The 20,927-nt window shown below is 39.8% G+C and overlaps 1 protein-coding gene across 2 annotated transcripts in view; it reads right to left on the bottom strand.

Moving 5' to 3' along the window:
• Nucleotides 1-20,927, bottom strand: part of Dcaf7 (DDB1 and CUL4 associated factor 7) — a 32,049-nt gene extending 11,122 nt beyond the window's left edge. For both annotated transcript variants that reach the window (XR_013343942.1, XM_077800719.1), the window contains exons 1-4: nucleotides 20,574-20,927; nucleotides 4,623-4,781; nucleotides 3,826-3,937; nucleotides 3,222-3,340 (exon numbers count right to left, since the gene is read on the bottom strand). Coding sequence is in view for 1 of the 2 variants with exons in the window: in XM_077800719.1 (XP_077656845.1) it covers nucleotides 3,222-3,340; nucleotides 3,826-3,937; nucleotides 4,623-4,781; nucleotides 20,574-20,711 (528 nt within the window). In the remaining variant the exon portion in view is untranslated. The remainder of the gene's footprint in view (nucleotides 1-3,221; nucleotides 3,341-3,825; nucleotides 3,938-4,622; nucleotides 4,782-20,573) is intronic.

The following is a 20,927-nucleotide window of genomic DNA, read 5'->3' as shown; positions in this document are numbered from 1 at the left end:
CCTGATTTCTAAGTCTTCTTCCTCCAACACCTGTGATAAAACAAAAGGCACATACCCTGGTAATCAACATAGTACAAATAACTCTGAACAAGAATTCAATATTCATAGGCTCAGTGGAAGTCAGAGCCAATGGCTATCTTCTGCCACACTCCAAGACTGAGACACTTATTTCCTGGGTTCTGGTGGCTTTCACTTGTAGGAAATCACAGGCAGGTCCATGACCACATTATGGTTAAGGTCATGAATGTGAGAGGTGAAAGCCAGCCCTCCTGTGGCTACTTAACAGCAGTAAAGCTGGTTCTGTTATGACACCTGGACTTAAGATTCATTTGCAAAAAACATGTAATAGCAATTTTGAATCATGAGAGACTCAGGTTTTCCTATATTCACAAAAGTTTAGGATCACTCTCTTGCCCTAAGACATGTTTTTCTTCTCCTAGAGGGCTTACGTTCATAAATGAATGAATATAGGTTTTTTGTATTTATAATTTGCTGCAAACATTGTGTATCACTAATGCCTATGAGGAAACAGAGAGACAGCAATGGAGAACTTCAAAGAAAGAGAGGGACTGAGAGAGACAGATAACGCCAGCACCAGATGAGTGGAGAGAGACAGAAAAACAAATGCCAACCAAAACCAACCCTCTACAGTCAAGATAACAATGACAGCTGACTTCTAGGGAGACATGGGTGGAATTTCTCTCTAGACACTGCAGCTCCCGCCCTCCTAAGGTTCTGCTTACTGAGGGACATTGCCAAAGGAGTATCTATTTCTATCCAACCTCTTTAGTTCCTTTCTCCCTGGCTGACTGTGAAGAAATTATGCTTTTCTATGACAGAGATTTAGAGTGGTTCAAAAGGGACCTGGGTCAGTTATCAATAGGAGGCACCCAGGCCTAACACACCTGAACCTCAAGGCTTTGTCAAGTGCTGTCCAGCTACTTGTTTAGACAGACATGTTTAGCAGTATGTGTGCGCTATGGTGCCAGCTCTGGTTAACTCTTGGGGACAGAGATACAGGGGCCCAGGGACAGTGAGGCTCAGTAACAAAGATTGATCAGTTTCATTCTCCATCTGTATGATTAATCAGAAACAAAAGGACAATAACAATTCCCTAACATACTAAACCTTCCTCTACTATGATTTGCCAAGTAGCCACAAAGCCTTCCAATGAGTCTTTATTTAGACAGAGAGGTGGACTGAGAGAAATCAAAGATTCTAAGAAGTATTTCTGTTTAATTCAGAGTCACCATCCTTGGGTTCATTCTGTCAAGGCCAGGGCATTGGGCCAGGGACTGTATGCAAAGATCCATTCCTGGTTCTCCCCCAGCTGCTCCTCTTTGTACCATAGGGAACTGATTCCTACAGGTTAAGTTTGGCAGTCCCAAGCTGTGAGCTGCTTCTGACTGGTTCAACCACGGGAGGCCCTGTGGGAAATGGATGGTGGAAAGTAGAGAAGCTAAGTATTTTTTCCTCCTCGCCCTGTTCTTAGAAGCATTTCTGCCAGGTAAACTCAGCCCCTGGGCTCCAGGAACCCTGCCTCCTCCTTTGCCACCTTTGGTCTACAGGCAGTGTCAGCTTCCTACTACTCTTAGCTCAATTATTCACTGTTGCCTCTGTAGGTTCTCAGCTTAAACAGCATCTATGGAAGCAATTCCCTGGCTTGAGGCCTCCCGGTTCAAATATCAGAGTAATTGCCATCTCTGGGTTGAATCTAACAGAGAACAGTGAGCGAGGCTGTCACATAACTAAAATGCAGCATTGTTCCACATGATGCCCAAGATGGTTTCCAGAAGTTCCTCACTAATCCTTTCTGTAGGACAAACCTTCATATGATTAGCAGGAGTCAAGCCAATAGTCTTTGTAACGAATCTTATGTTTAGAAGTACAGAAGCCTGAAGAATAATCCCTTACTAAAAATGATAACCTGATTGTCACCATCCTAGTCTCTTGTCAACCTCAAGTTTCTGGCATAAGGTTAAGGCATTTTTTCCCCCCTTTTGGCCACACTGGGGACTGATTGCAGGGCCTTACCTCACATTATTTTTGTTTTTTTTCCTGTACAAATATTAATACCCCTAGCCATGTAGGTAAGGGAGAATAGAAAAGGAAACACGACCTCCAGGAAATCAGACAGGAGCATGGAATGGCTCTGGAAAGAAAAATTTATGACCATTTCCCCAAATCATCAAAGGAATGCTTTTACTAAAATATAATCACCAATAGCTTTTCTGACAGATTAAAAGTACAAGATTAATAAAACCTTTTTAGACAAAAAAAAAAAATTGAAAATTAGGTTGGTCTGTCAAGAAACAACCTTTTACTGCCTCCCTTCCCTCCAACAAATGCTATTAAGTTTTGAGGCAAGTATTACTCTAAGATTATTTTTAATCACATCAGTTTCCACTGTGTCTGTAAGGGACTTCATTATTTTTTAAAAAAAAACAACTTTTGGGGAGGCTGAGGCATGAGGATCCCAACATGGTTGAGGCCACCTTAGGAAACATAGTTGACACCCTGTTTCAAAGAAATTTTAAAAAGGCTGGGATAGAGCTAAGATTGTGGCTCAGTGGCAGAGTGCTGCTTGCCTCACACATGTGAGACACTGGGTTCAATCTTCAGCACCACATGAAAATAAATAAACAAAATAAATATATTGTGTCCATGTATAACTTTAAAAATATTTACAAAAAAAGAAGGCTGGAATATAGCTCAGCGGTGGAACATTTGCCTGGCATACAAAGGGCCCTAGATTCAACCCCCAGTACCCAGGTGGGGTGGAACCCCCAAAACTCCAGTAACCTTTGGCATGAAAAGAAAAATGATAAAACTATAGAATAAGTCATTCATATCGGTCAAAAAATTCATTAGTTGCTGGGCATGCTGGCTCGTGCCTATAATCCCAGCGATTTGGGAGGCTGAAGCAGAAGGATCTCAAGTTGCTTCAGCAAATCAGTAAGGCCCTGTCAAAAAATAAAAAATAAAAAGGGCTGTGGATTTGGCTTTGGGATTAAGTGTCCCTGGTTCAATCTCTAGTATCAAAAGAAAAAAAAAAGCATTAGTTCACAACATATCTGCTGTTTTGACACGTTACTGTTTTTAATTTAGACAAGCATATTGGCATTATGATCTTCTATGTAACAAGCACAATAGTGAGAGAACAGCCTGACCTCTCACATACAGATACAGAAACATTTGAGGAAAGAAGAAAGTGTCATTACCTCTTTGTCATGTGCGATCAGCTGGGTCTTCACATGGCCAGACACAAGATTCACTCGCCCCAACACCTGCCCTGTCTCCAGTCCCCAGATGGTGCAAGTTGTGTCGATGCTTGAGGTACCTGCAAATACCACTTCAAGTGAGAGGCTGCCAGGAGTGAGGTTCTCCTTGCACACTTGGGGAGTGAGGTGCACACTTCCCTCCTGCTCATCTGCTTGGCCAAGCAGACAACATGCCACAAATACTTTCTTAGCACAGGGAGGGTCAAATATAAAATTATTAACTCATGACCTTAGATTTTAACAAGAGACAAGACATATACACATAGAAAGCTCAATTCTATATAGAGGAGTTAATAACTATATTCCATATTTAGCCTACTTCTCACTTGGCCAGTTTTAGGATGATGTACTTAAAAACTGGCCCAGGGGCTGGGGGTATACCTCAGTGTTACAACATTGGTCTACCATGCATAAGGCCTTGGGTTCTATTTCCAGGACAGCAAAAATGAAGCGGGGGCGGGGGGGACGACTGGCACAGTGTTATATATGAGAATATGTATCTCTGCTTTTTCAAACTGGACTACATGCTCCCTAACTTCTTTACCTAAAAGATAAGGATCCACCTCATTCCAGTCAAAGGAGGTCAGGGGGGCACAGAAATCCGAGTTCTTGTTATTGTTTAGCAAACATTCCAGCCTAGTCTCTGTTTCTCCAACCTAAAGGGAGGGGGGGAAAAAAATCAACCAGTCTTATCTTAACCAACAAAACAAAACAAAACCCTGTTTAGGTAGTACCTTAGTAAATCTAAGACACGAAGGAAAACATTTCAGCATAAAGAATGAGAAACTTCCTAAATGCCACATTATTTCAAACTTTCTCCTCTACCCAACTTTGCTTTCAAAATTTTCTTCCCTGAATCTTTTCAGAGGGGTCTTCTCACTTTGCTCTACTCAGAATCTTGGCATCTTGCCTGCTAGACACAATGCCCAAGGCTACTAAGGATGTTGCTGATGGTGAGCTAAGCGATGGGGCAGGAGTGCTCCAAGACCCACTCACTTCATTTATTAGACTCAATGACCTGGTATTTGGTTTAGTTTACTCAAAAGTATCTTGGTTGTCAAAAGAATAAGAGGCCTGACACCCACTGAGGGCTGTTCAAGTCATATCAGGTTAATTAACTAAGCCTCAGGTTTTCAAGGCTGACTACAGCCAGCAGTAAGACTCATGGAATCTTTAAAGAAAATCTGCTGAGCCAAACAAGGTCAGGCCAGATAAGCTGCACTTGCTTCTCCCTTGCTAAAATGACACTTGCCTCTAGTCCATCCATTCTCTGTGATTCCACACTAACAGCTGACAGTAAGAAAGCCCATTTGTCTGGCTGCTAATGAAGCATCTGCTTACCCTCCACACTCGGAGATAGTCACCACTTGTGGCCAGTAGGTCTGGATAGACGCCCTTTGTGTCAGGGATCCACATGAGTTTTGTGGTGGGATATGGATGGTCAAAGGTGTTTCGGCAAATAAACTCCGAACTTTCCTCATCTAAACCAACAAGCTGAACCTGCAACATAACAAAGTTGAGCCACATAAGCTTTTTTTTTTTCCCCCTTCCTTTCTTCTCTTTTTCCCTTTTTTTGATGCTAGGGACTGACCTGAGTGACATTCTACCTAGAACTTTTTGAGACAGGGTCTCACTAAGTTGCCCAGGGTGGCCTCAAACTTGTGATCCTCCTGTCTCAAGCTTCCCAGTCTTTAGGATTACCAGTGTGTGCCACCACACCCCAGCCAGCATAAGCATTTGTTCTTTTGGAGAAGTATCAAATACATCAGATCCCTAGCCAGTGATAGAAATCTTGACCCTGTATTATACTTAACTCAGAGTAAGAAATTATTACATTGAGAGGGCACTTAGACAAACCATCCCACTGCCAGACAGAAAAATCAGACCCAGAAGGTTCCATTACATTCAATACTGCAAAGCCAGTATTAGAGACAGATAACCTCTCAATACATGTTCTCTGACTCCCAATCCTACACTCTTGACCTCAAATCACAAAACTGCATTATCTGTTCAGCTGGATGTTACTTAAAAATAGTCAGGGTGAAGAAGTGCTTTTGACTGGAAATGTGGTGGGCATCTGGTGCTTGGAAGCCAGGTATATCAAACACCTTGTGCAGTCTCTTACAGCAAATTATGTCCCACTAAAAAGTCAACAATGCACAATCCTCACTCTCACCCCCAACTTTAACAATGGTTAGTTACAGGTTTATACATAAGGGTTTGTGAATGAGTATTTGAGAATACAAACCACTGTGAGTGGCAAAAATAGTGGCATCACTGATAAGAAGTCCCACCTAGTTCTGGCTACTTTTGCTTAGAGTCAGTTTTCCACCATTAATTTCCAACTTCTCCTGTCAAACTCAATCTGGTTCAATGCGAAATGACACTCACATACATTTGCTTACAAATTTTTAACTCAAAGACAGAATGGTGGGATAAGAGGAAAAGCACTAACCATAGAGCAGAAACAAAATTCCTTGTCTTTCTGGTCTTAGTTTTAGATACCTGTACATACTCTCCCCAAATTAGGTTTAGGTACATAAATAAATTCACTCAAGTGTACAGTTCCGTGACTTTTGGTCAACATACACAGTTATGTAACTCCCACAACAATTAAGATATAAACACTTCTACCAGCTAGGTATAGTGGCTCATGCCTATAATCCCAATGACTCAGGAAGTTAAGGCAAGAGGATCACAAGTTCAAGATCAGCCTGGACAACTTAACAAAACCCCATCTCAAAAAAATAAAATAAAAACAAATACAAGGCTGTCTGAGTGATAGAGTCCTCCTAGATTCAACCCAAGTAACCCCATTCCACACACAAAAAGAACACTTCCACCAACTCGAAAAGTAATCTCTGGCTTCTTAGCAGACAACTTGGTTGTATTTTCTTCCATATTTCAAGCTGTGCACTTAGGCAAGAGTCTTACTCAATGTGAATGTTTCATTTATGCAACCTAGTATCATTTCCCAGAGACCTCATATGTTTGCACCAAATTGTGTTTTATTCTCAAACAGACCCAAGCTCTTCTATTCCCAGTTGCCAACCAGATATGAGAAGAATAACACTTGGCTCTAACTTTGGTTTGAATTTTTGTTCAGATACTCAAACATTTAAATTTGACAAAAGAGAACATGAGTTCTCTGTGAATAAATTCACATAATACAGAATAAAATGATAAAGTCTCCCATTAACTTCACCACCGATTTTGATTCTACTTATTGACCGTAACAAATTTTTATGACAGTTCTACATTGAGAAAACACTATGTGATAGGTATTTTTCCAAATGTTTCTCTATGTATTTGTATGTGTACAGGTCGGGTGTTTTTGTTTTTTAATATTTTTATTTATTTATATATGGCGGTGAGATTGGAACCCAGTGCCTCACACATGCTTGATGCTAGGCAAGCACAGAGCTACTACAACCCCAGCAACCCCCACCCCCGCTTTTTTTTTTTTTTTGATGGTGCTAAGGATTGAACACATAGCTTTGTGCATTCAAGGCAAGTACTCTACCAGCTGAACTATATCCCCAGCCCTTGTTTTGTTTTTCTAAGCATAGATTTGGTACATAAAATTTATCTGCAACTTGGTTTTAACAACTTGTCTTGAAATATTTTCCTGTGTCTGTACAAGATAGTGCCATCTCACTCTTCTACAGCAGATTATGATAAGCACACCATAATATTAACTATTGTTATTTTGATTGTATTCCATTGCTTTGTTATTATAAACAGTTCTATAATGAATAAATATCCTTATTCATTTATCTTTGTATACATGTACAAATGCTTTTGTTGGATATCCCTAGAAGCAGTTGTTGTATCACATTATTCCTTCTATCAGTCTTCAAAAGGTTACTTTCATTTATACTTTTATCAACAGTACACGAGAGTGCTAATTTCCCCATGCGAATGAAAAATGGCCATTTTCCAACATTGTATTATTGACTATTTTTGAGTAACAATAATTAATATCTGAGAGCATATGATGAGCCATCTGTAAGCACTAGAAATGCTTTATGTGAATCACCTCATTTAATCGTCTCAATATCATCATGAAGTAGTTACACTTCCAGAAGAGTATGCAGAGGAAAAGAAAGTTGAAGTACCTTGCCCAAGATTTAGAACATCTGTCAAATTCCTACTGGATTGTTTATCTTTTTCTTACTGATTTGTAGAAACTTACAGATGGTTATTCTGCCTTTATCTCTTACATGTTTCCTTTGGTAAATTAGCCCATAAAACTCCAGGGGTAAGCACCTATTTGGAGGTAGTCTTTGACTGTATTTTCAATATTTTCCATCATTTCAAAAATTATTCAGGTTTTCTACTTATTAAGAAAATCTGGCAGTACTTGCTTTCCTATGTTTCATCTAGATTTTCCACTGTGCTATGACAAATTGTTAATAGCAATCTTACTCTTTAAACTTCTCTCTCCCTACTCCATATTTCCACTCGTGCACCAAAAGAAGAATGTGTTCCTGCCCCTCTTCCCCCTGGGGAGAATATTTAGGGTGAGGGGTCCTGATCTTTCATCCCAACTAGTAACTAGCTCCACTCAATGGAGGAAGAATTGTTTTTTTTTCTTCTTTAAAAAAAATTTTTTTTTTTTAAAGAGAGAGTGAGAGACAGTGAGAGAGAGGGAGAGAGAGAGAATTTTTAATATTTTTTTTTTAGTTCTCGGCGGACACAACATCTTTGTTGGTATGTGGTGCTGAGGAGCGAACCTGGGCCCCAAGCATGCCAGGCGAGCGCGCTACCGCTTGAGCCACCTCCCCAGCCGGAGGAAGAATTGTTGAAGTGACAGCAAAAACCTGAGTTGGGCCTGTGGGCATGTCTCCCTGGTGAGCCTGACCACTCTCCCTTAGGCATACCCCACAGAACTCTTGCTTACTCTTCCAGGCAAATCAGTCTTCTCAGAATGCCTGTGTCCATCATCTACTCCAGTTTCTCAGAACCTACAACTTCTGGGGGAGCTCAAGTTGGATCTGTCCTTGAAATAGAAGTAAAAATTCAGAAAAGTCTCACTTCAGCTTCAAGGCCAAAGTGCATTTTTCCAACTTAGTTTACCAGGACGCAACACTACATTAGAGGTGATTAATCAGTTAATAATAGTGAAGCTGTTTCCCTTTTGACGACTATAATTTTTTTAAATATTTATTTTTTAGGTGTAGATGGACACAACACAATACCTTTATTTTTATTTGGTGCTGAGGATTGAACCTGGGTCCTGTCCTGTTAGGCGAGCGCTCTACCACTGAACCACAATTCCAGCCCCACGATATGATTTGAATGTAATTTCTTTGATAAGAAGTTCCCATCCATGGGCTGGAGTTGCAGTTCAGGGGGTAGAGTGCTTACCTAGCATGTGTGAGGCACTGGTTCGTTGACAACTAAAAAAATATTTTTAAAAAAGTCCCCTTGGCTGGGGATATGGCTCAAGTAGTAGTGTGCTCTTCTGGCATGCGTGAGGCACTGGGTTCGATCCTCAGCATCACATAAAACTAAAATAAAGATATTGTGTCCACCTAAAGCTAAAAAAATAAATATTAAAAAAAAAAAAGTCCCGGGGCTGGAGTTGTGGCTCAGTGGTAGAACGCTCGCCAAGTATGCATGAGGCACTGGGTTCAATCCTCAGCACCACATAAATGTAAAATAAAGATATTGTATCCACCTAGAACTAATAATAATAATAATAAAATAAAATAAATTTTTAAAAAAGTCCCCAACCAAAAAGGGGGTGACTGGTAAAAATTTAGATACCAAGAATTCTATTCCTGAACCCTTTAGCATCATTTTCTTTCTTGCTCTTTGTGGGTGGAGGTGGGGTTTCCTGGGGAGTGAACCCAGAGGCCCCTTACCACTGAGTCACATCTCCAGCCCCTTTTATTTTTATGTTGAGACTGAATCTTGCTAAGCTGCTTAGAGCCTCACTAAATTACTGAGGATGACCTTGAACTTGTGATACTCCTGCCTTAGCCTCCCAAGTTACTGGGATTATAGGTATGAGCCATGCCATGATGCCCAGCTGCTTTTACCCTTTATGTGACTTTGGGTGATTTAGCATATCTTATAAATCTCGTCATTTTCCCATGAATTTTGATATGTAGCATTTTTTCTTGGTCTGTTGGTTTCTTCTTCTTTTTTTTTTTTTTTGTCAGTTGATTCCCCCCTAACTTTAAAAAGAAATTTAAGACATAATCAATAATTTTCATAAACTGGTTTATCTTTTTATTTTTTGTTAGGTTACTTTGGGGGGGGTACCAGGAATTGAATTCAGGGGTACTTAACCACTGAGCCACATCCCCAGCCAGCCCTTTTTATTTTTGATTTTGAGACAGGGTCTTGCTAAGTTGCTTAAGGCCTCACTAAGTTACTAAGGCTTGAGGCTGGCTTTGAACTTTCGATCCTCCTGCCTCAGCCTCCCAAGCTGCTGGGATTACAGGTACGTACCACCACACCTGGCTGGGCTACCTTTTTATTTACTTATGTATTTAGTTGTAGACAGACATAATATTTTATTTATTTTTGTTGTGGTGAGGATTGAACCCAGTGCCTCACATGTGCTAGGCAAGCACTCTACCAAAGAGCTACAACCCTGGGCCTGGGTTACCTTTTTAAAAACTCCATGTGAATGCAAACTGGAGATTGAACCCAGAGCTTCAATACTAAGCATGCACTCTACCACTGAGCTATATCTCCAGCCCCTTGTTGGTTGTAATTTTAACAATATAAAGTATTTTCTTTTGTTCCAACTTTTTTTTTTGCCTTGCTTTTAATTCTATCTGAAGTTAATATTATCAGGCCTGATTTCTTATAAGAGATCTTGCTTTTTTGTTGTTTGTCATTCATTCCTCTTTATTTCCTTTTAAGTCATACTATGATTTAATTATTTTTAAATCATTTAAAAACATTTAATTAATGTTAACTGTTTTACTAGTTATATTTACAAAAGGTATAATATTTGAAAGGCACAAAAGCAACAACAGTGAAATTAAGGCCCTACATCCATCCTAGCTCCCCTTCCTGGATAAGTCAACATTCCCCATCTCTTATGTATCCCTTCCACACATGAGCATATATAGGTATGCATGTGGATGTGTGCATTTTTTTTTACATGAATGGTAGTTTGTAATATGCTATTCTGCACATTGTTTTCTTCACTCAATGTTTTTTAAAATGTTCCATATTAGTATATGTAAAGCTAATCCATTCTTTTTTTTTTTTTGGCAGGGTGGTACTGGGGATTTAACTCAGGGGCACTCTACCACTGAGCCACATTCCCAGCCCTGTTTTGTATTTTATTTAAAGACAGGGTCTCACTGAATTACTTAGCAACTTGCGGTTGCTGAGGCTGGCTTTGAACTTGCAATCCTCTTGTCTCAGCCTCTGGAGCTGTTGGGATTCTGGGGTGTGCCACTACACCTGGCTAATCCATCCTTTAAATAACTGCAAGGATGTACCACAATTTATTCAATAATTTCTTTAATATTTTCATATTTTATGCTTATAAATAATGCTAAAATGAGTATCTCTGCACATTTCAAGCATGTAAGCATAGTTGTAGTGTGAATTCCCACAAGTGAAACTACAGGGTTGAAGGTAATTCCATTTTAAATTTTGATACCAACTGCTACTTGACCTCCATAGTGGCCAAGAGAAACTACACATACACTCAATGTGTGTTAATAAGGTTTTAGATTTTCCTTTATCTAGCTGAAACTTTCCTTTTTCTTATGAGGTTCAGTTACATTTTTTTATACCTTTATTTATTTGTTTTTATGTGGTGCTGAGGATCAAACCCAGTGCTTCACATGCAAAGCAAATACTCTACCAACTGAGTTACATCCCCAGCCCCATCAGTTCTACATATGCTTAAGAATCATTTATATATCCTTTTCTGGGAAGTATTCATATTTGCTTCCCTTTTTCTCTTGATTTACTGGGTTGTAATTTGCTGATGTTTATATATTAAAAGATGTATGGTCTACAATGTTACATGTAGTTTTTCAATGTCACTTATTTTTTTACTTTGTGGGGTTAGTTGGTTTTGCCGAAAGTATTTTATTCTTATATGGTATTGTTCATTCCCACTTTTACGCTTTCTCACGCCGTGATTACAAAATTCTTCCATGCTCTATAGTTGTATACTCACATTTTTTTTTATTCATCTGGAATTCCAGTATAAGGTTTAAGAGAATTTTTTTTCCCTAGTCTCAATGCCACTGATTTTTCATTATTCATATTGCACCATCTTTTTGCACAGACAAAATTTCTTTATGCATTCTGAGTTCATTTCTAGAGTCTCTTCTGTTCATTTGTTAATCCTCGCAGTACTACCAAACTATCTTAATAACTACAGCCTTATAGTTACAGTTTGTTGTTGTTTTTTTAACATCTTGGTGGTTAATGTCCCGCCTCCTTCATTGCTCTTCCTTTTCTGAAGTTTTCTGACAATATGTGCATGTTTGTAAAATGCCTGTGTAGAATTAATTAATCAGTTTACCCTGGTTCTAAAAAATTTTTTTTTTAAATTATGATATTTTTAACAGGGATCATATGAAGTTTATGGACATGGATACTGATGCTAAGCTTTTCTAGAGTCTACCTTTCCATTTTTCAAGCCTTGTCTCATGTTCATCAGCATTATTTTTTCCATATAAACCTTATAGATATTCAAGTATACTCCCAGGTACTTATAGTAAAACACAATCCTACAATATTTATAGATCTGTAAACATTACTCCATTGCCTCTGTCAACAAATGTAGTTAGCCTAACATCTTTTCCCCTTCTTAAAGAGGACTTGAGCACTTTGATTAGATGTTCAAAGAATTCTTTCTTTATTCTTTTTTTTTTTTAATATTTATTTTTTAGTTTTCGGCAGACACAACATCTTTGTTGGTATGTGGTGCTGAGGATCGAACCCGGGTCGCACGCATGCCAGGTGAGCGCGCTACCGCTTGAGCCACATCCCCAGCCCTCTTTCTTTATTCTTAAAGTGCAGAAATTTTCCTACAATGTTTCAGTGCCAATTGCTTTTTGATAATTTTTCTTAAGACTCTGTATGAACTCATTACTTCAAATCTCTACCTCTGAATTCCTCTTTAACTATGTATTTGAGCTTTTGATTTTATTTCTTTGGTTCTCTTCTTCAGGGAAATCATTATACCTAAGTTAGATCTTCTTTCTTTTTAAAAAAAAATATTTATTTTTTAGTTGTAGTTGGACACAATACCTTTATTCCATTCTGCTGCAAATGACTCACATGCAGGTCAGCATGAACAAGCAGAAGAAACCAAAGAAGCAGAAGAAGCCCCTTTATTGTATATAGCAGTCTTTATATAGTATTGTGAACAAAGAAGGCAGCATTCCAACGGCAATGAATCAGGTTTTTAAGTTAGCTAAACATAGTACACAGAAGTAACTTACTAATCAGAAGTAACCTGCTTCTCATCGATTAATCTACTCTTGGGCCAGAGCATTCTGAGCTCTGCTTTTTGTTAAGAACAGATAAAAATTTTTCTCAGAGCCCTCCTAGCCCACTTGGCAGAACATCCTGTTTGCAGGCAAAGCTCCGTCAAGATAGCAGAAAGTCACCTTATCTAAACCTTGGTGGAACATCCCATTTGCAAGCAAGGTCTGCCATGATTGTAAGGCTCTCCTTTGCAAGTAGCTCACAGTCACCTTATCTAAACCTTGGCGGAACATCCAGCTTGCAGGCAAGCTCCATCAAGGACAGCAAGCATCTAATTTTCAAGCATGCTCGAAGTCACATTCATTTATTTTTATGTGGTGCTGAGGATTGAACCCAAGGCCCCGCTCGAGCTAGGTGAGCGCTCTACCGCTGAGCCACAATCCCAGCCCCTAGATCTTCTTTCTTTTTGACCTCTATTACATTCTAATGGTTAACTTCTCTCGTTTTAAAATATTTGTCCTCCTTATTCTTTTGTTTTTGACAGCTTGTATTTACCTTTATTGTTTCAATGTGGCTTTGAATCCTGTGATAATTTTAGTTTTCTCTTCTACTTTTCTGTGCTCTGCCGGTTCCATTTTCTCCTGTCACTGTGCCTTATTTTACTTGATCTACTGTATCTCTGCTCAGAGTTTTGAATTTTTTTTAAAGTTCTTTGAATTCTGTGGCAAGATTGGCCATCATTTTTTTAGCTGAGGTGAAACACTATTCTAAGTGAGGGTACTATGAGACACTTGTTTCCACTTGCCCATCCTTTCTTATAGTATCTTTCTGTAGCTTTCATACTGGTTCCTTTCCAATGAGACAGGTTCTTCCCAGATGATTTGAAGGAAGCTCTTGTGGAAGGGAGGCCAGGGCCATGGTCCAAGTTAGCAAAACACGAGAAGCCTTTGCATCTCCTCAGCCAATAGAGAGGTGAGGTGCCACCATGCTGCTCGTAGTTCAACCTCTCTTCCTTCTGCCTCATAGAAGAGGCAGCACACCAATATGTCTTCTGGTACACTTAGCTCCCCCCCCCCAGCTTTTGTTTAATATCTTTATTTTTTTATTTATATGTGGTGTTGAGGATCGGACCCAGTACCTCATACTTGGTAGGCAAGCACTCTACCTCTGAGCCACAACCCCTGCCCAGCTTAGCTTCCTTCTTATCCCAGGTGTTTTCACTGTCCCAGAGGATTGATTCTGTCCATCAAATCCTATTTTGAAGAACTGTAGCTGTTCTGATTTTGGAATCTGCAGTCACAGATTTCTGCGGTCACTGCCCTCCTTTCTCAGTATTTTCCCATAGCCATTAGCCTTCCTTACATAGTGTGGAAGCATACAGAAAAAATAAACCTGACTTAAGTGGTTGACACCTAAGTCTTTCTCTGCCTTTTTCTCCACAGTATTTCCTGCCCTCTTGCTAAGTGTCATTTATCTCCTACCTCCAGTGCCTTTCTGCAACCATTGTTCCACAACGCTTTACCCAACATGTGAAATGAAAGTCCCTAAAGAGAAAAGGCTGCAAAGCAGGATCATTTTACTCAGGTTTGTTTGTTTTAATATTTATATTTTAGTTGTAGTTGGACACAATACCTTCATTTTATTTATTTATTTTCATGTGGTGCTGAGGATCGAACCCAGGGCTTCACATGTGCTAGGAAAACACTCTACCGCTGAGCCACAACCCAAGCCCTTTACTCAGGTTTTTTTGTTTTAAGGTCCTGGAGATTGAGCCTAGGACCTTGAACATGTTAGGCAAGCACTCAACCACTGAGCTACCTCCCCAGCCCCAACTTATTATTTTTAAAAAATATTTTTAGTTGTAGTTGGAATTAATAACTTTATTTATTCTTTCATGTGGTGCTGAGGATCGAACCCAGTGCTTCATACGTGCAAGGCAAGTGCTCTACCACTGAGCCACAACCCCAGCTCCATCCCCAGCTCATTTAAAACTAAATGTTACTGTGTGTCTAGACACAATGGCACCTACCTATAATCCTAGCTAATCAGGAGATTGAGGCAGGAAGATTGCCAAGTTGGAAACCAGCTTCTTCAACTTAATGAGACCCTGTCTCAAAATAAAAAAGGGCTGGGGATGTAGCTCAGGGGTGAAGTTTCCCTAGGTTCAACCCCTGGTACTGCAAAATAAATACATAAATAAATATTGTCTAGGGGCTGGGGATGTGGCTCAAGCGGTAGCGCACTCATCTGGCATGCATGCGGCCCGGGTTCGATCCTCAGCACCACATACAAACAAAGATGTTGTATCCGCCGAGAACTAAAAAATAAATATTAAAATTCTCTCTCTAAATAAATAAATAAACAAATATTGTCTGATGTCTTCTAAAAATCAAATATGGAATATAAAATACCCCTTGAAAGCATGATCACAGCTTCACTTTCACAAAGAACATAAATTACACATTATTCATACCTGTTTTTTTTTCAAAGTATCATTATTTACCTTGTTTGTTATTATAAGCTCCTGGAGAAAACTGTGTATTAGACTTTAATACATATACAGTTAGCACAGAACACAAAGGAATGTATGTGAGTATAGTCTTTAAACCAGCTCTCAAGTTATCCAGTTCAGCACAACTCCAGCCATGGCACCATTTCCCCACAATTGTTAACATAACCAAAATCAACTACAGCAACATTCTGAGGGTATAAACCAGCTTTTCCTGGTCTTTTCCACTTGTCCTCCCTTCAAACCTATTCCTAATTTTTACTCTAGGGCAGTGCCTGCAGATACCTAAGACCTGCCCTATCAAATTTTTAAGATGAATTCTGGTACCACAGCCCTTTGGTTCCTGACTCAGAGACTGACCAGTCAGTCCTGGCAGCAAGGCCTCAGGCATGCCAGACTATCTCCAGAAGAGATTCAGTCCTTATTCAATCAAAGCATCTCCAGTAGTCTAGGGAATGAGGTTAGAGCAAAAAACAATGTATTCAGTGATCCCATGGGGGAATCAGTCCTCTCACTGACTAGAAAAAGGAAGGGGGAAGTAAAACCAAAAGAGTTTAATGTTTTAAACTTCCTTGCTGACAGAAAACCAGAGACTGGAGGAACACTTTTGCCAGGGCCTGGCAAAACATGGTAAATTTCTAAATATCTGTCAAAATTACTGACAAGTACTAAAACACATTCTTTTCATTGCTTTTGATCTCTCATCTGCTGATAAAGGCTACAGAAGTTTTCCAAGTATGATCCCTGTGCTTAAAACATGTATACATGTTCAGTACATACTTGTTCAATTAATGAGTAAATAAATGAGAATGGGCTGCTGCAAAAACTGAAAGATGAAAAATCATATACCAGTGTCAAATATACCAAATATATAAAGTAACTCTGCATTTAAAATTTCAGAGGAAGCAACACATACTGACAAGGCAAATGTTTATGTGTGAGTACTGCAGGTATAAGGTGGTTGCACACAGACACACTTCAGAAAGCATCAGGTATTACCAACAGTCTCTTTCCTTGAAAATGTTCTCCACATGCTTAAGAGCTCAAGTGCTAAGTTAGTTAAATATTAGGGAAAAATAAATCCCAGCCACTCTGCCAACTTTATTCAAAACCAATCCTGAAACATGTGCCTAAGAGAAAAGCCCAAGAACTGCTACCTTTCTTTTTCTAATAAAAGAAGGGGAAAACCACCTGCCTAGACCAGATACTGTTAAAACTCAAAAGAAATGTAAAATTCTTGTATCAGAGTTACTGTGGGCAAGCCAGGTAGAACAAGAGAACACGGGCTTAAAGTAATACACTATGCTACCAGGAGTCTGACTATGTGAAACTGGAAGATCAAAAAATGGGCTGGGATCAGAAATTTTCCCCTAGGTCTTTAAAGAAAGGGAATGAACATAATGACACTTTATGGTACCTTTCTGATATATAAAAGTAAATTTACCCAACATACATACAGTTCTCCTTGAACATATTTCAATTACAGACACAGTAATGATGATGATTAAAAAACAGCTAACATTTCTATAAGGTTTACTCCATGTCAGGTAGAATTCTTATTAAATCCACTACATATATTAACTCACATAATGTTCCAAACAAATTTATAAGGTAATAAAATGAACTTATTACCCTCATTTTACAGATGAGGAAAATGAGGCATAGAGGATAATTTGCCCAAAGGCCACACAAAACTGGGAAGCAGTAAGATGAAAATCACAATTCATGGGGCCAGGGGTATAGCTCTGTGGTAGAGCACTTGTCCAAAAGCACAAGGCTCTGGGTTTGATCCCTGGAGAGAGACACACACACACACACACACACACACACACACAAAAAAAACAAAAAAAAAAAACAGAACTATTAAAAACAAAACAAATCAAACCAAACTATCTCAAAAAAGGCTATCTCACACTAGAGTTTTTTCCATGGATGAACTTGGATGGAAGCAACGTTTAGAAGCCTGCAGATGCAAAAAGATTCAATTCCTGCCGCTAGCCAGCAGATGGCAAAGTAATTCTTAAAAGGCTATATGGCCCACCTGTGTCTGTTAACTTCAGGGGTGGAGCCCAAGAATACAAATCCCTCAGTGGATTCTCACACACAGTAATTTAGAGAACCACTGTTCCAAAACAAAAAAGATTATAAAACACAACCACAACTAATGAGGCTTTTTTATTGCAGGTGTAGTTGACTGAATTGGTTTCTTTTTCTTTCTTTCTTTTTTTCTGTAGTTGTAGATGGATAGCATGCCTTTGTATTTTTTATGTGGTGCTAAGGATTGAACCCAGTGCCTCACATATGCTAAGAAGCACTCTACCACTGAACTACATCCCTAAATTTATTCTCATGAAGGGATATCTGGAAGTCAAGTTCTTGATTTTTAGATTTAATTCTGTGGACCAACCAGGAATAATTTTATAATAGTAAATCACAATTATATTAATATAAAATTTAAAACATCATAATCATGTTTTCTCAATGTGTCCACTCCACATTTAAAACAATGATCATTTCTAGGCTTTTTAATGAATGTTAATTTGCTATGTTACTTTGTCCTCTGCTGGTATCCAAGATCCATGGCAAGCAGAAATCAAAGACCTAAAATTTTTAAATTTTTAACTCCTCTCACTTATGTAGGCTACCACCCCTATGACAAGGTTTCTTTAAAACTTAGCCCAGGAACCAGTGCTTTAAGGTGGAATTTACTGCCTACCAGCCCCTAGGCACAGATCTCTGATGCAGGGTTTCTTAATTTCAGGTCCATGAACTTGAACTGAAAATTACATCCTTATGTTCACTAACCTCTAGTTGACGTTAAGTATTTCTTTAGTTATAAATGGAGGCTGCCACCTAGCAATATGAGTATCTATGACTTTATTGTCAACAGAATCACTGTTTTTTTTTCCCTATCATATTACAGGTGTTAAACATCTTGAAATACTATTTATCCTTAAAACTATTTCAAAATTATGGTAATTACACCAGATGGTATAATTTAATGAGCTGATTTTAAGGTACGTATTGCTATATTGCCACTGTTTTAAAAGTGTTTTTGATATTTGTAGTTTGATTTAATTGGTTTCTTTTTGGAATCCTACATAACTTATGCATTTGAAAACAATTATAAGAAGTGTTCTATTGGCATCAGCTTTCAAGTGTTCCCTTCACAGCATGCGCGTATATATGTGCACACACACAGAAAGAACCCTGATAGGTGGAGGCACAAAATAGTTCTAAGACTCTGCATTGTCTACATCATGGGAGTGAATTAAGATATTGTTAACTAAGTTGTGCATGGTGATGCGCATATGTACTCACAGCAACTGGGGAGGCTGAGGCAAGAGGGCCACAAGTTTAAGATCTGTCTGGGCAACTTAGTAAGACAATGTCTCACAACAAAATAAAAAGAGCTGGGAGTATGGCTCAGTGGTAGAGGGCTTCTGGGTTCAATCCCCATTACCAAAAAAACAAAAAAACAAAATGAAAGAGAGACAGAAGTTAACCACTTATTCTGTTAATGCTGGGATTGCTGGTTTGCATGCTACCCATGTCCCTGGCACACAGTTGCTAAATCAAAGGACAAACTTTGGGACAGAGTTCCTGCAAATGAAGTTTGACATCAGTTATTCCACTGATTCCATCAGCAGTTGAGCTGTGACTCAGTTTCTCCTCTCTTAGAAATGGCACCACAACTGCTGACCCAATGACTCTGAAAGAACTTAGAACAAAAACACATCAATTTGTGTGAAAAGATTCCAGCCTTTTGAAAGACAAATTATACTGTATTTTTTTATACCTTTATATTTATTTATTTATTTTTATGTGGTGCTGAGGATAGAATCCAGGTTCTCACACATGGTAAGCAAGTACTCTACCTCTGAGCTCAATCCTAATATCCTTAAGCAACAGTTCTAGTCGTCTTAATTTTATTAACACAGTGTCCACATCAGAACCTTGAATTCCATTCCAGTTCTGCTATTCACTGTGTGAGAAAGGGGCATCAGAGAAAAGGAAATAAAACTGTCTTGCTTGAACAAGGGTGGATCAATGCATTCTCCCTGGGATTTGTTAACTTTTTGTGTACATGTACTGTCTAGGCACTGAGAGTTCATCCATTTCCTCCTTTTCTCAAAGGACACTCCAAAGAAGTTAGGACATACTCCAGAGAAACAGATGTGTTCCTGACAAACTAAATCAACTTAAAATGTTAAAATGTATCTTACAGGAGTTTCACTTGTAAAACAGAACCCTGCTCCCACAGCAAACATAATAATGGATCTCACATATAATAATACTGGTCCATACAACATCTTAGAGCTAATCAATGGTCCCAACAGGACATAACCCTAGATAACCTGGCTTTTCCCACTGTACCCAATTTATTACTGTCTACAGTTTTGACTCTTAAATCTGATGTTCAGAGCAATAAACAGGAATACAGGCTTTCAATACAACCAGCCAAAGTTTTCAATTGTTCTGATCACTATCAATAACAACCTTTATTCTAATAAAACAAAAGGAAGATATTAAGAGGTAAAGGAAAGAAAATTCTTCCCAAACTCTCAAAAATACATTTACACTGAACAACCAGCTTAAAAGCTTCCCCCTCCTACCAGTGCTTCATGAAGGAGTCTCAAATCCATGGATGTACAACAAGACTTACTACTTAAAGGTTGCATAAAAGAAATCAGCATAAAAGAAGCTAAGATTAGGCCAAATGTCATCTTTCTCTATTCAGAAACAATGGCAGGCTCATGATACAGGCCAAGATTTCCAAAAAGAGATCGCTTGGGAGAGGATGGATATCAGAAAGCAACAGGCAATAAGACAATCCTGGCAGAAAGCCTGGGGATCCAGTAGTAGTATTTGGGGGTGGGAGTACGGGGCAGAGAAGCCGGTTTAATAAACAGTCTTACAGAAATCTAGTGTAACCAGCAGTGCACGACCACTATTGGAAACGCCTGCATTTTCCTTCACAGCCATCACTACCACTTCCCTCCCCCACCCCGAACTGAAGCAATGCGGCAGAAGGGGGGGGGGGGGATTAGAGGAACAAATGGCGTAGCTCTGGGGTACAAACTAGGGTTTGAGACCTGTTACCTACACGAAATACCTGTCTGCCTAGGACAAGTCGCAACACCGTGCCTCCGTCTCCCCACTACACAGAAATGTTGCCATAATCAAAGGTGACCCGTTGGCAATGCCAAGCACAGGGGCAGACATTGAGCAACCGCTCCGCGACGCTAAAGCCTGTCCACAGGAGGGTTCTAGGGTCGAGGCTCCAGCCCCGAAAGAGCGCTCTCGGGCCCGCTTCCCGTCACCTGGGTTCCGAGCCCCGGCCCGGCCCGGCCCACCTTGTTGTTGTACTCCTCCACGAAGCTGCCCAGCGCCAGGCGAAAGCGCTTGTCTGGCCGCACGCTCCAGTTCATTGCGTAGACGGTCCAGGGCGCTTCATACTTGTAGATCTCCTTCCGTTTGCCGTGAAGGGACATCGTGGCCGCCGGGCCGCAGAGCGGGAGGGGGCTGCGGCGGGCTGCGGCTGGTGGGGTACGAGTCGGGCGGGGAGCCGGGCCTAGGACGCAGGGATCGGAAGGGAGGCGGGGCGGGCAGGAACGGCCTAGCCCGGAAGAGGGGCAGCGGCTACACACAACGACGGCCCGGCCCGACCCCCAGTTTCAAACCTGCTTCGGCACCGACAACAACCACCT

This window comes from Urocitellus parryii, chromosome 7 (genome assembly GCF_045843805.1).
Source record: "Urocitellus parryii isolate mUroPar1 chromosome 7, mUroPar1.hap1, whole genome shotgun sequence".
In the NCBI taxonomy this organism is placed as follows: domain Eukaryota; kingdom Metazoa; phylum Chordata; class Mammalia; order Rodentia; family Sciuridae; genus Urocitellus; species Urocitellus parryii.
This window is presented reverse-complemented; position numbering and strand designations above follow the sequence as displayed.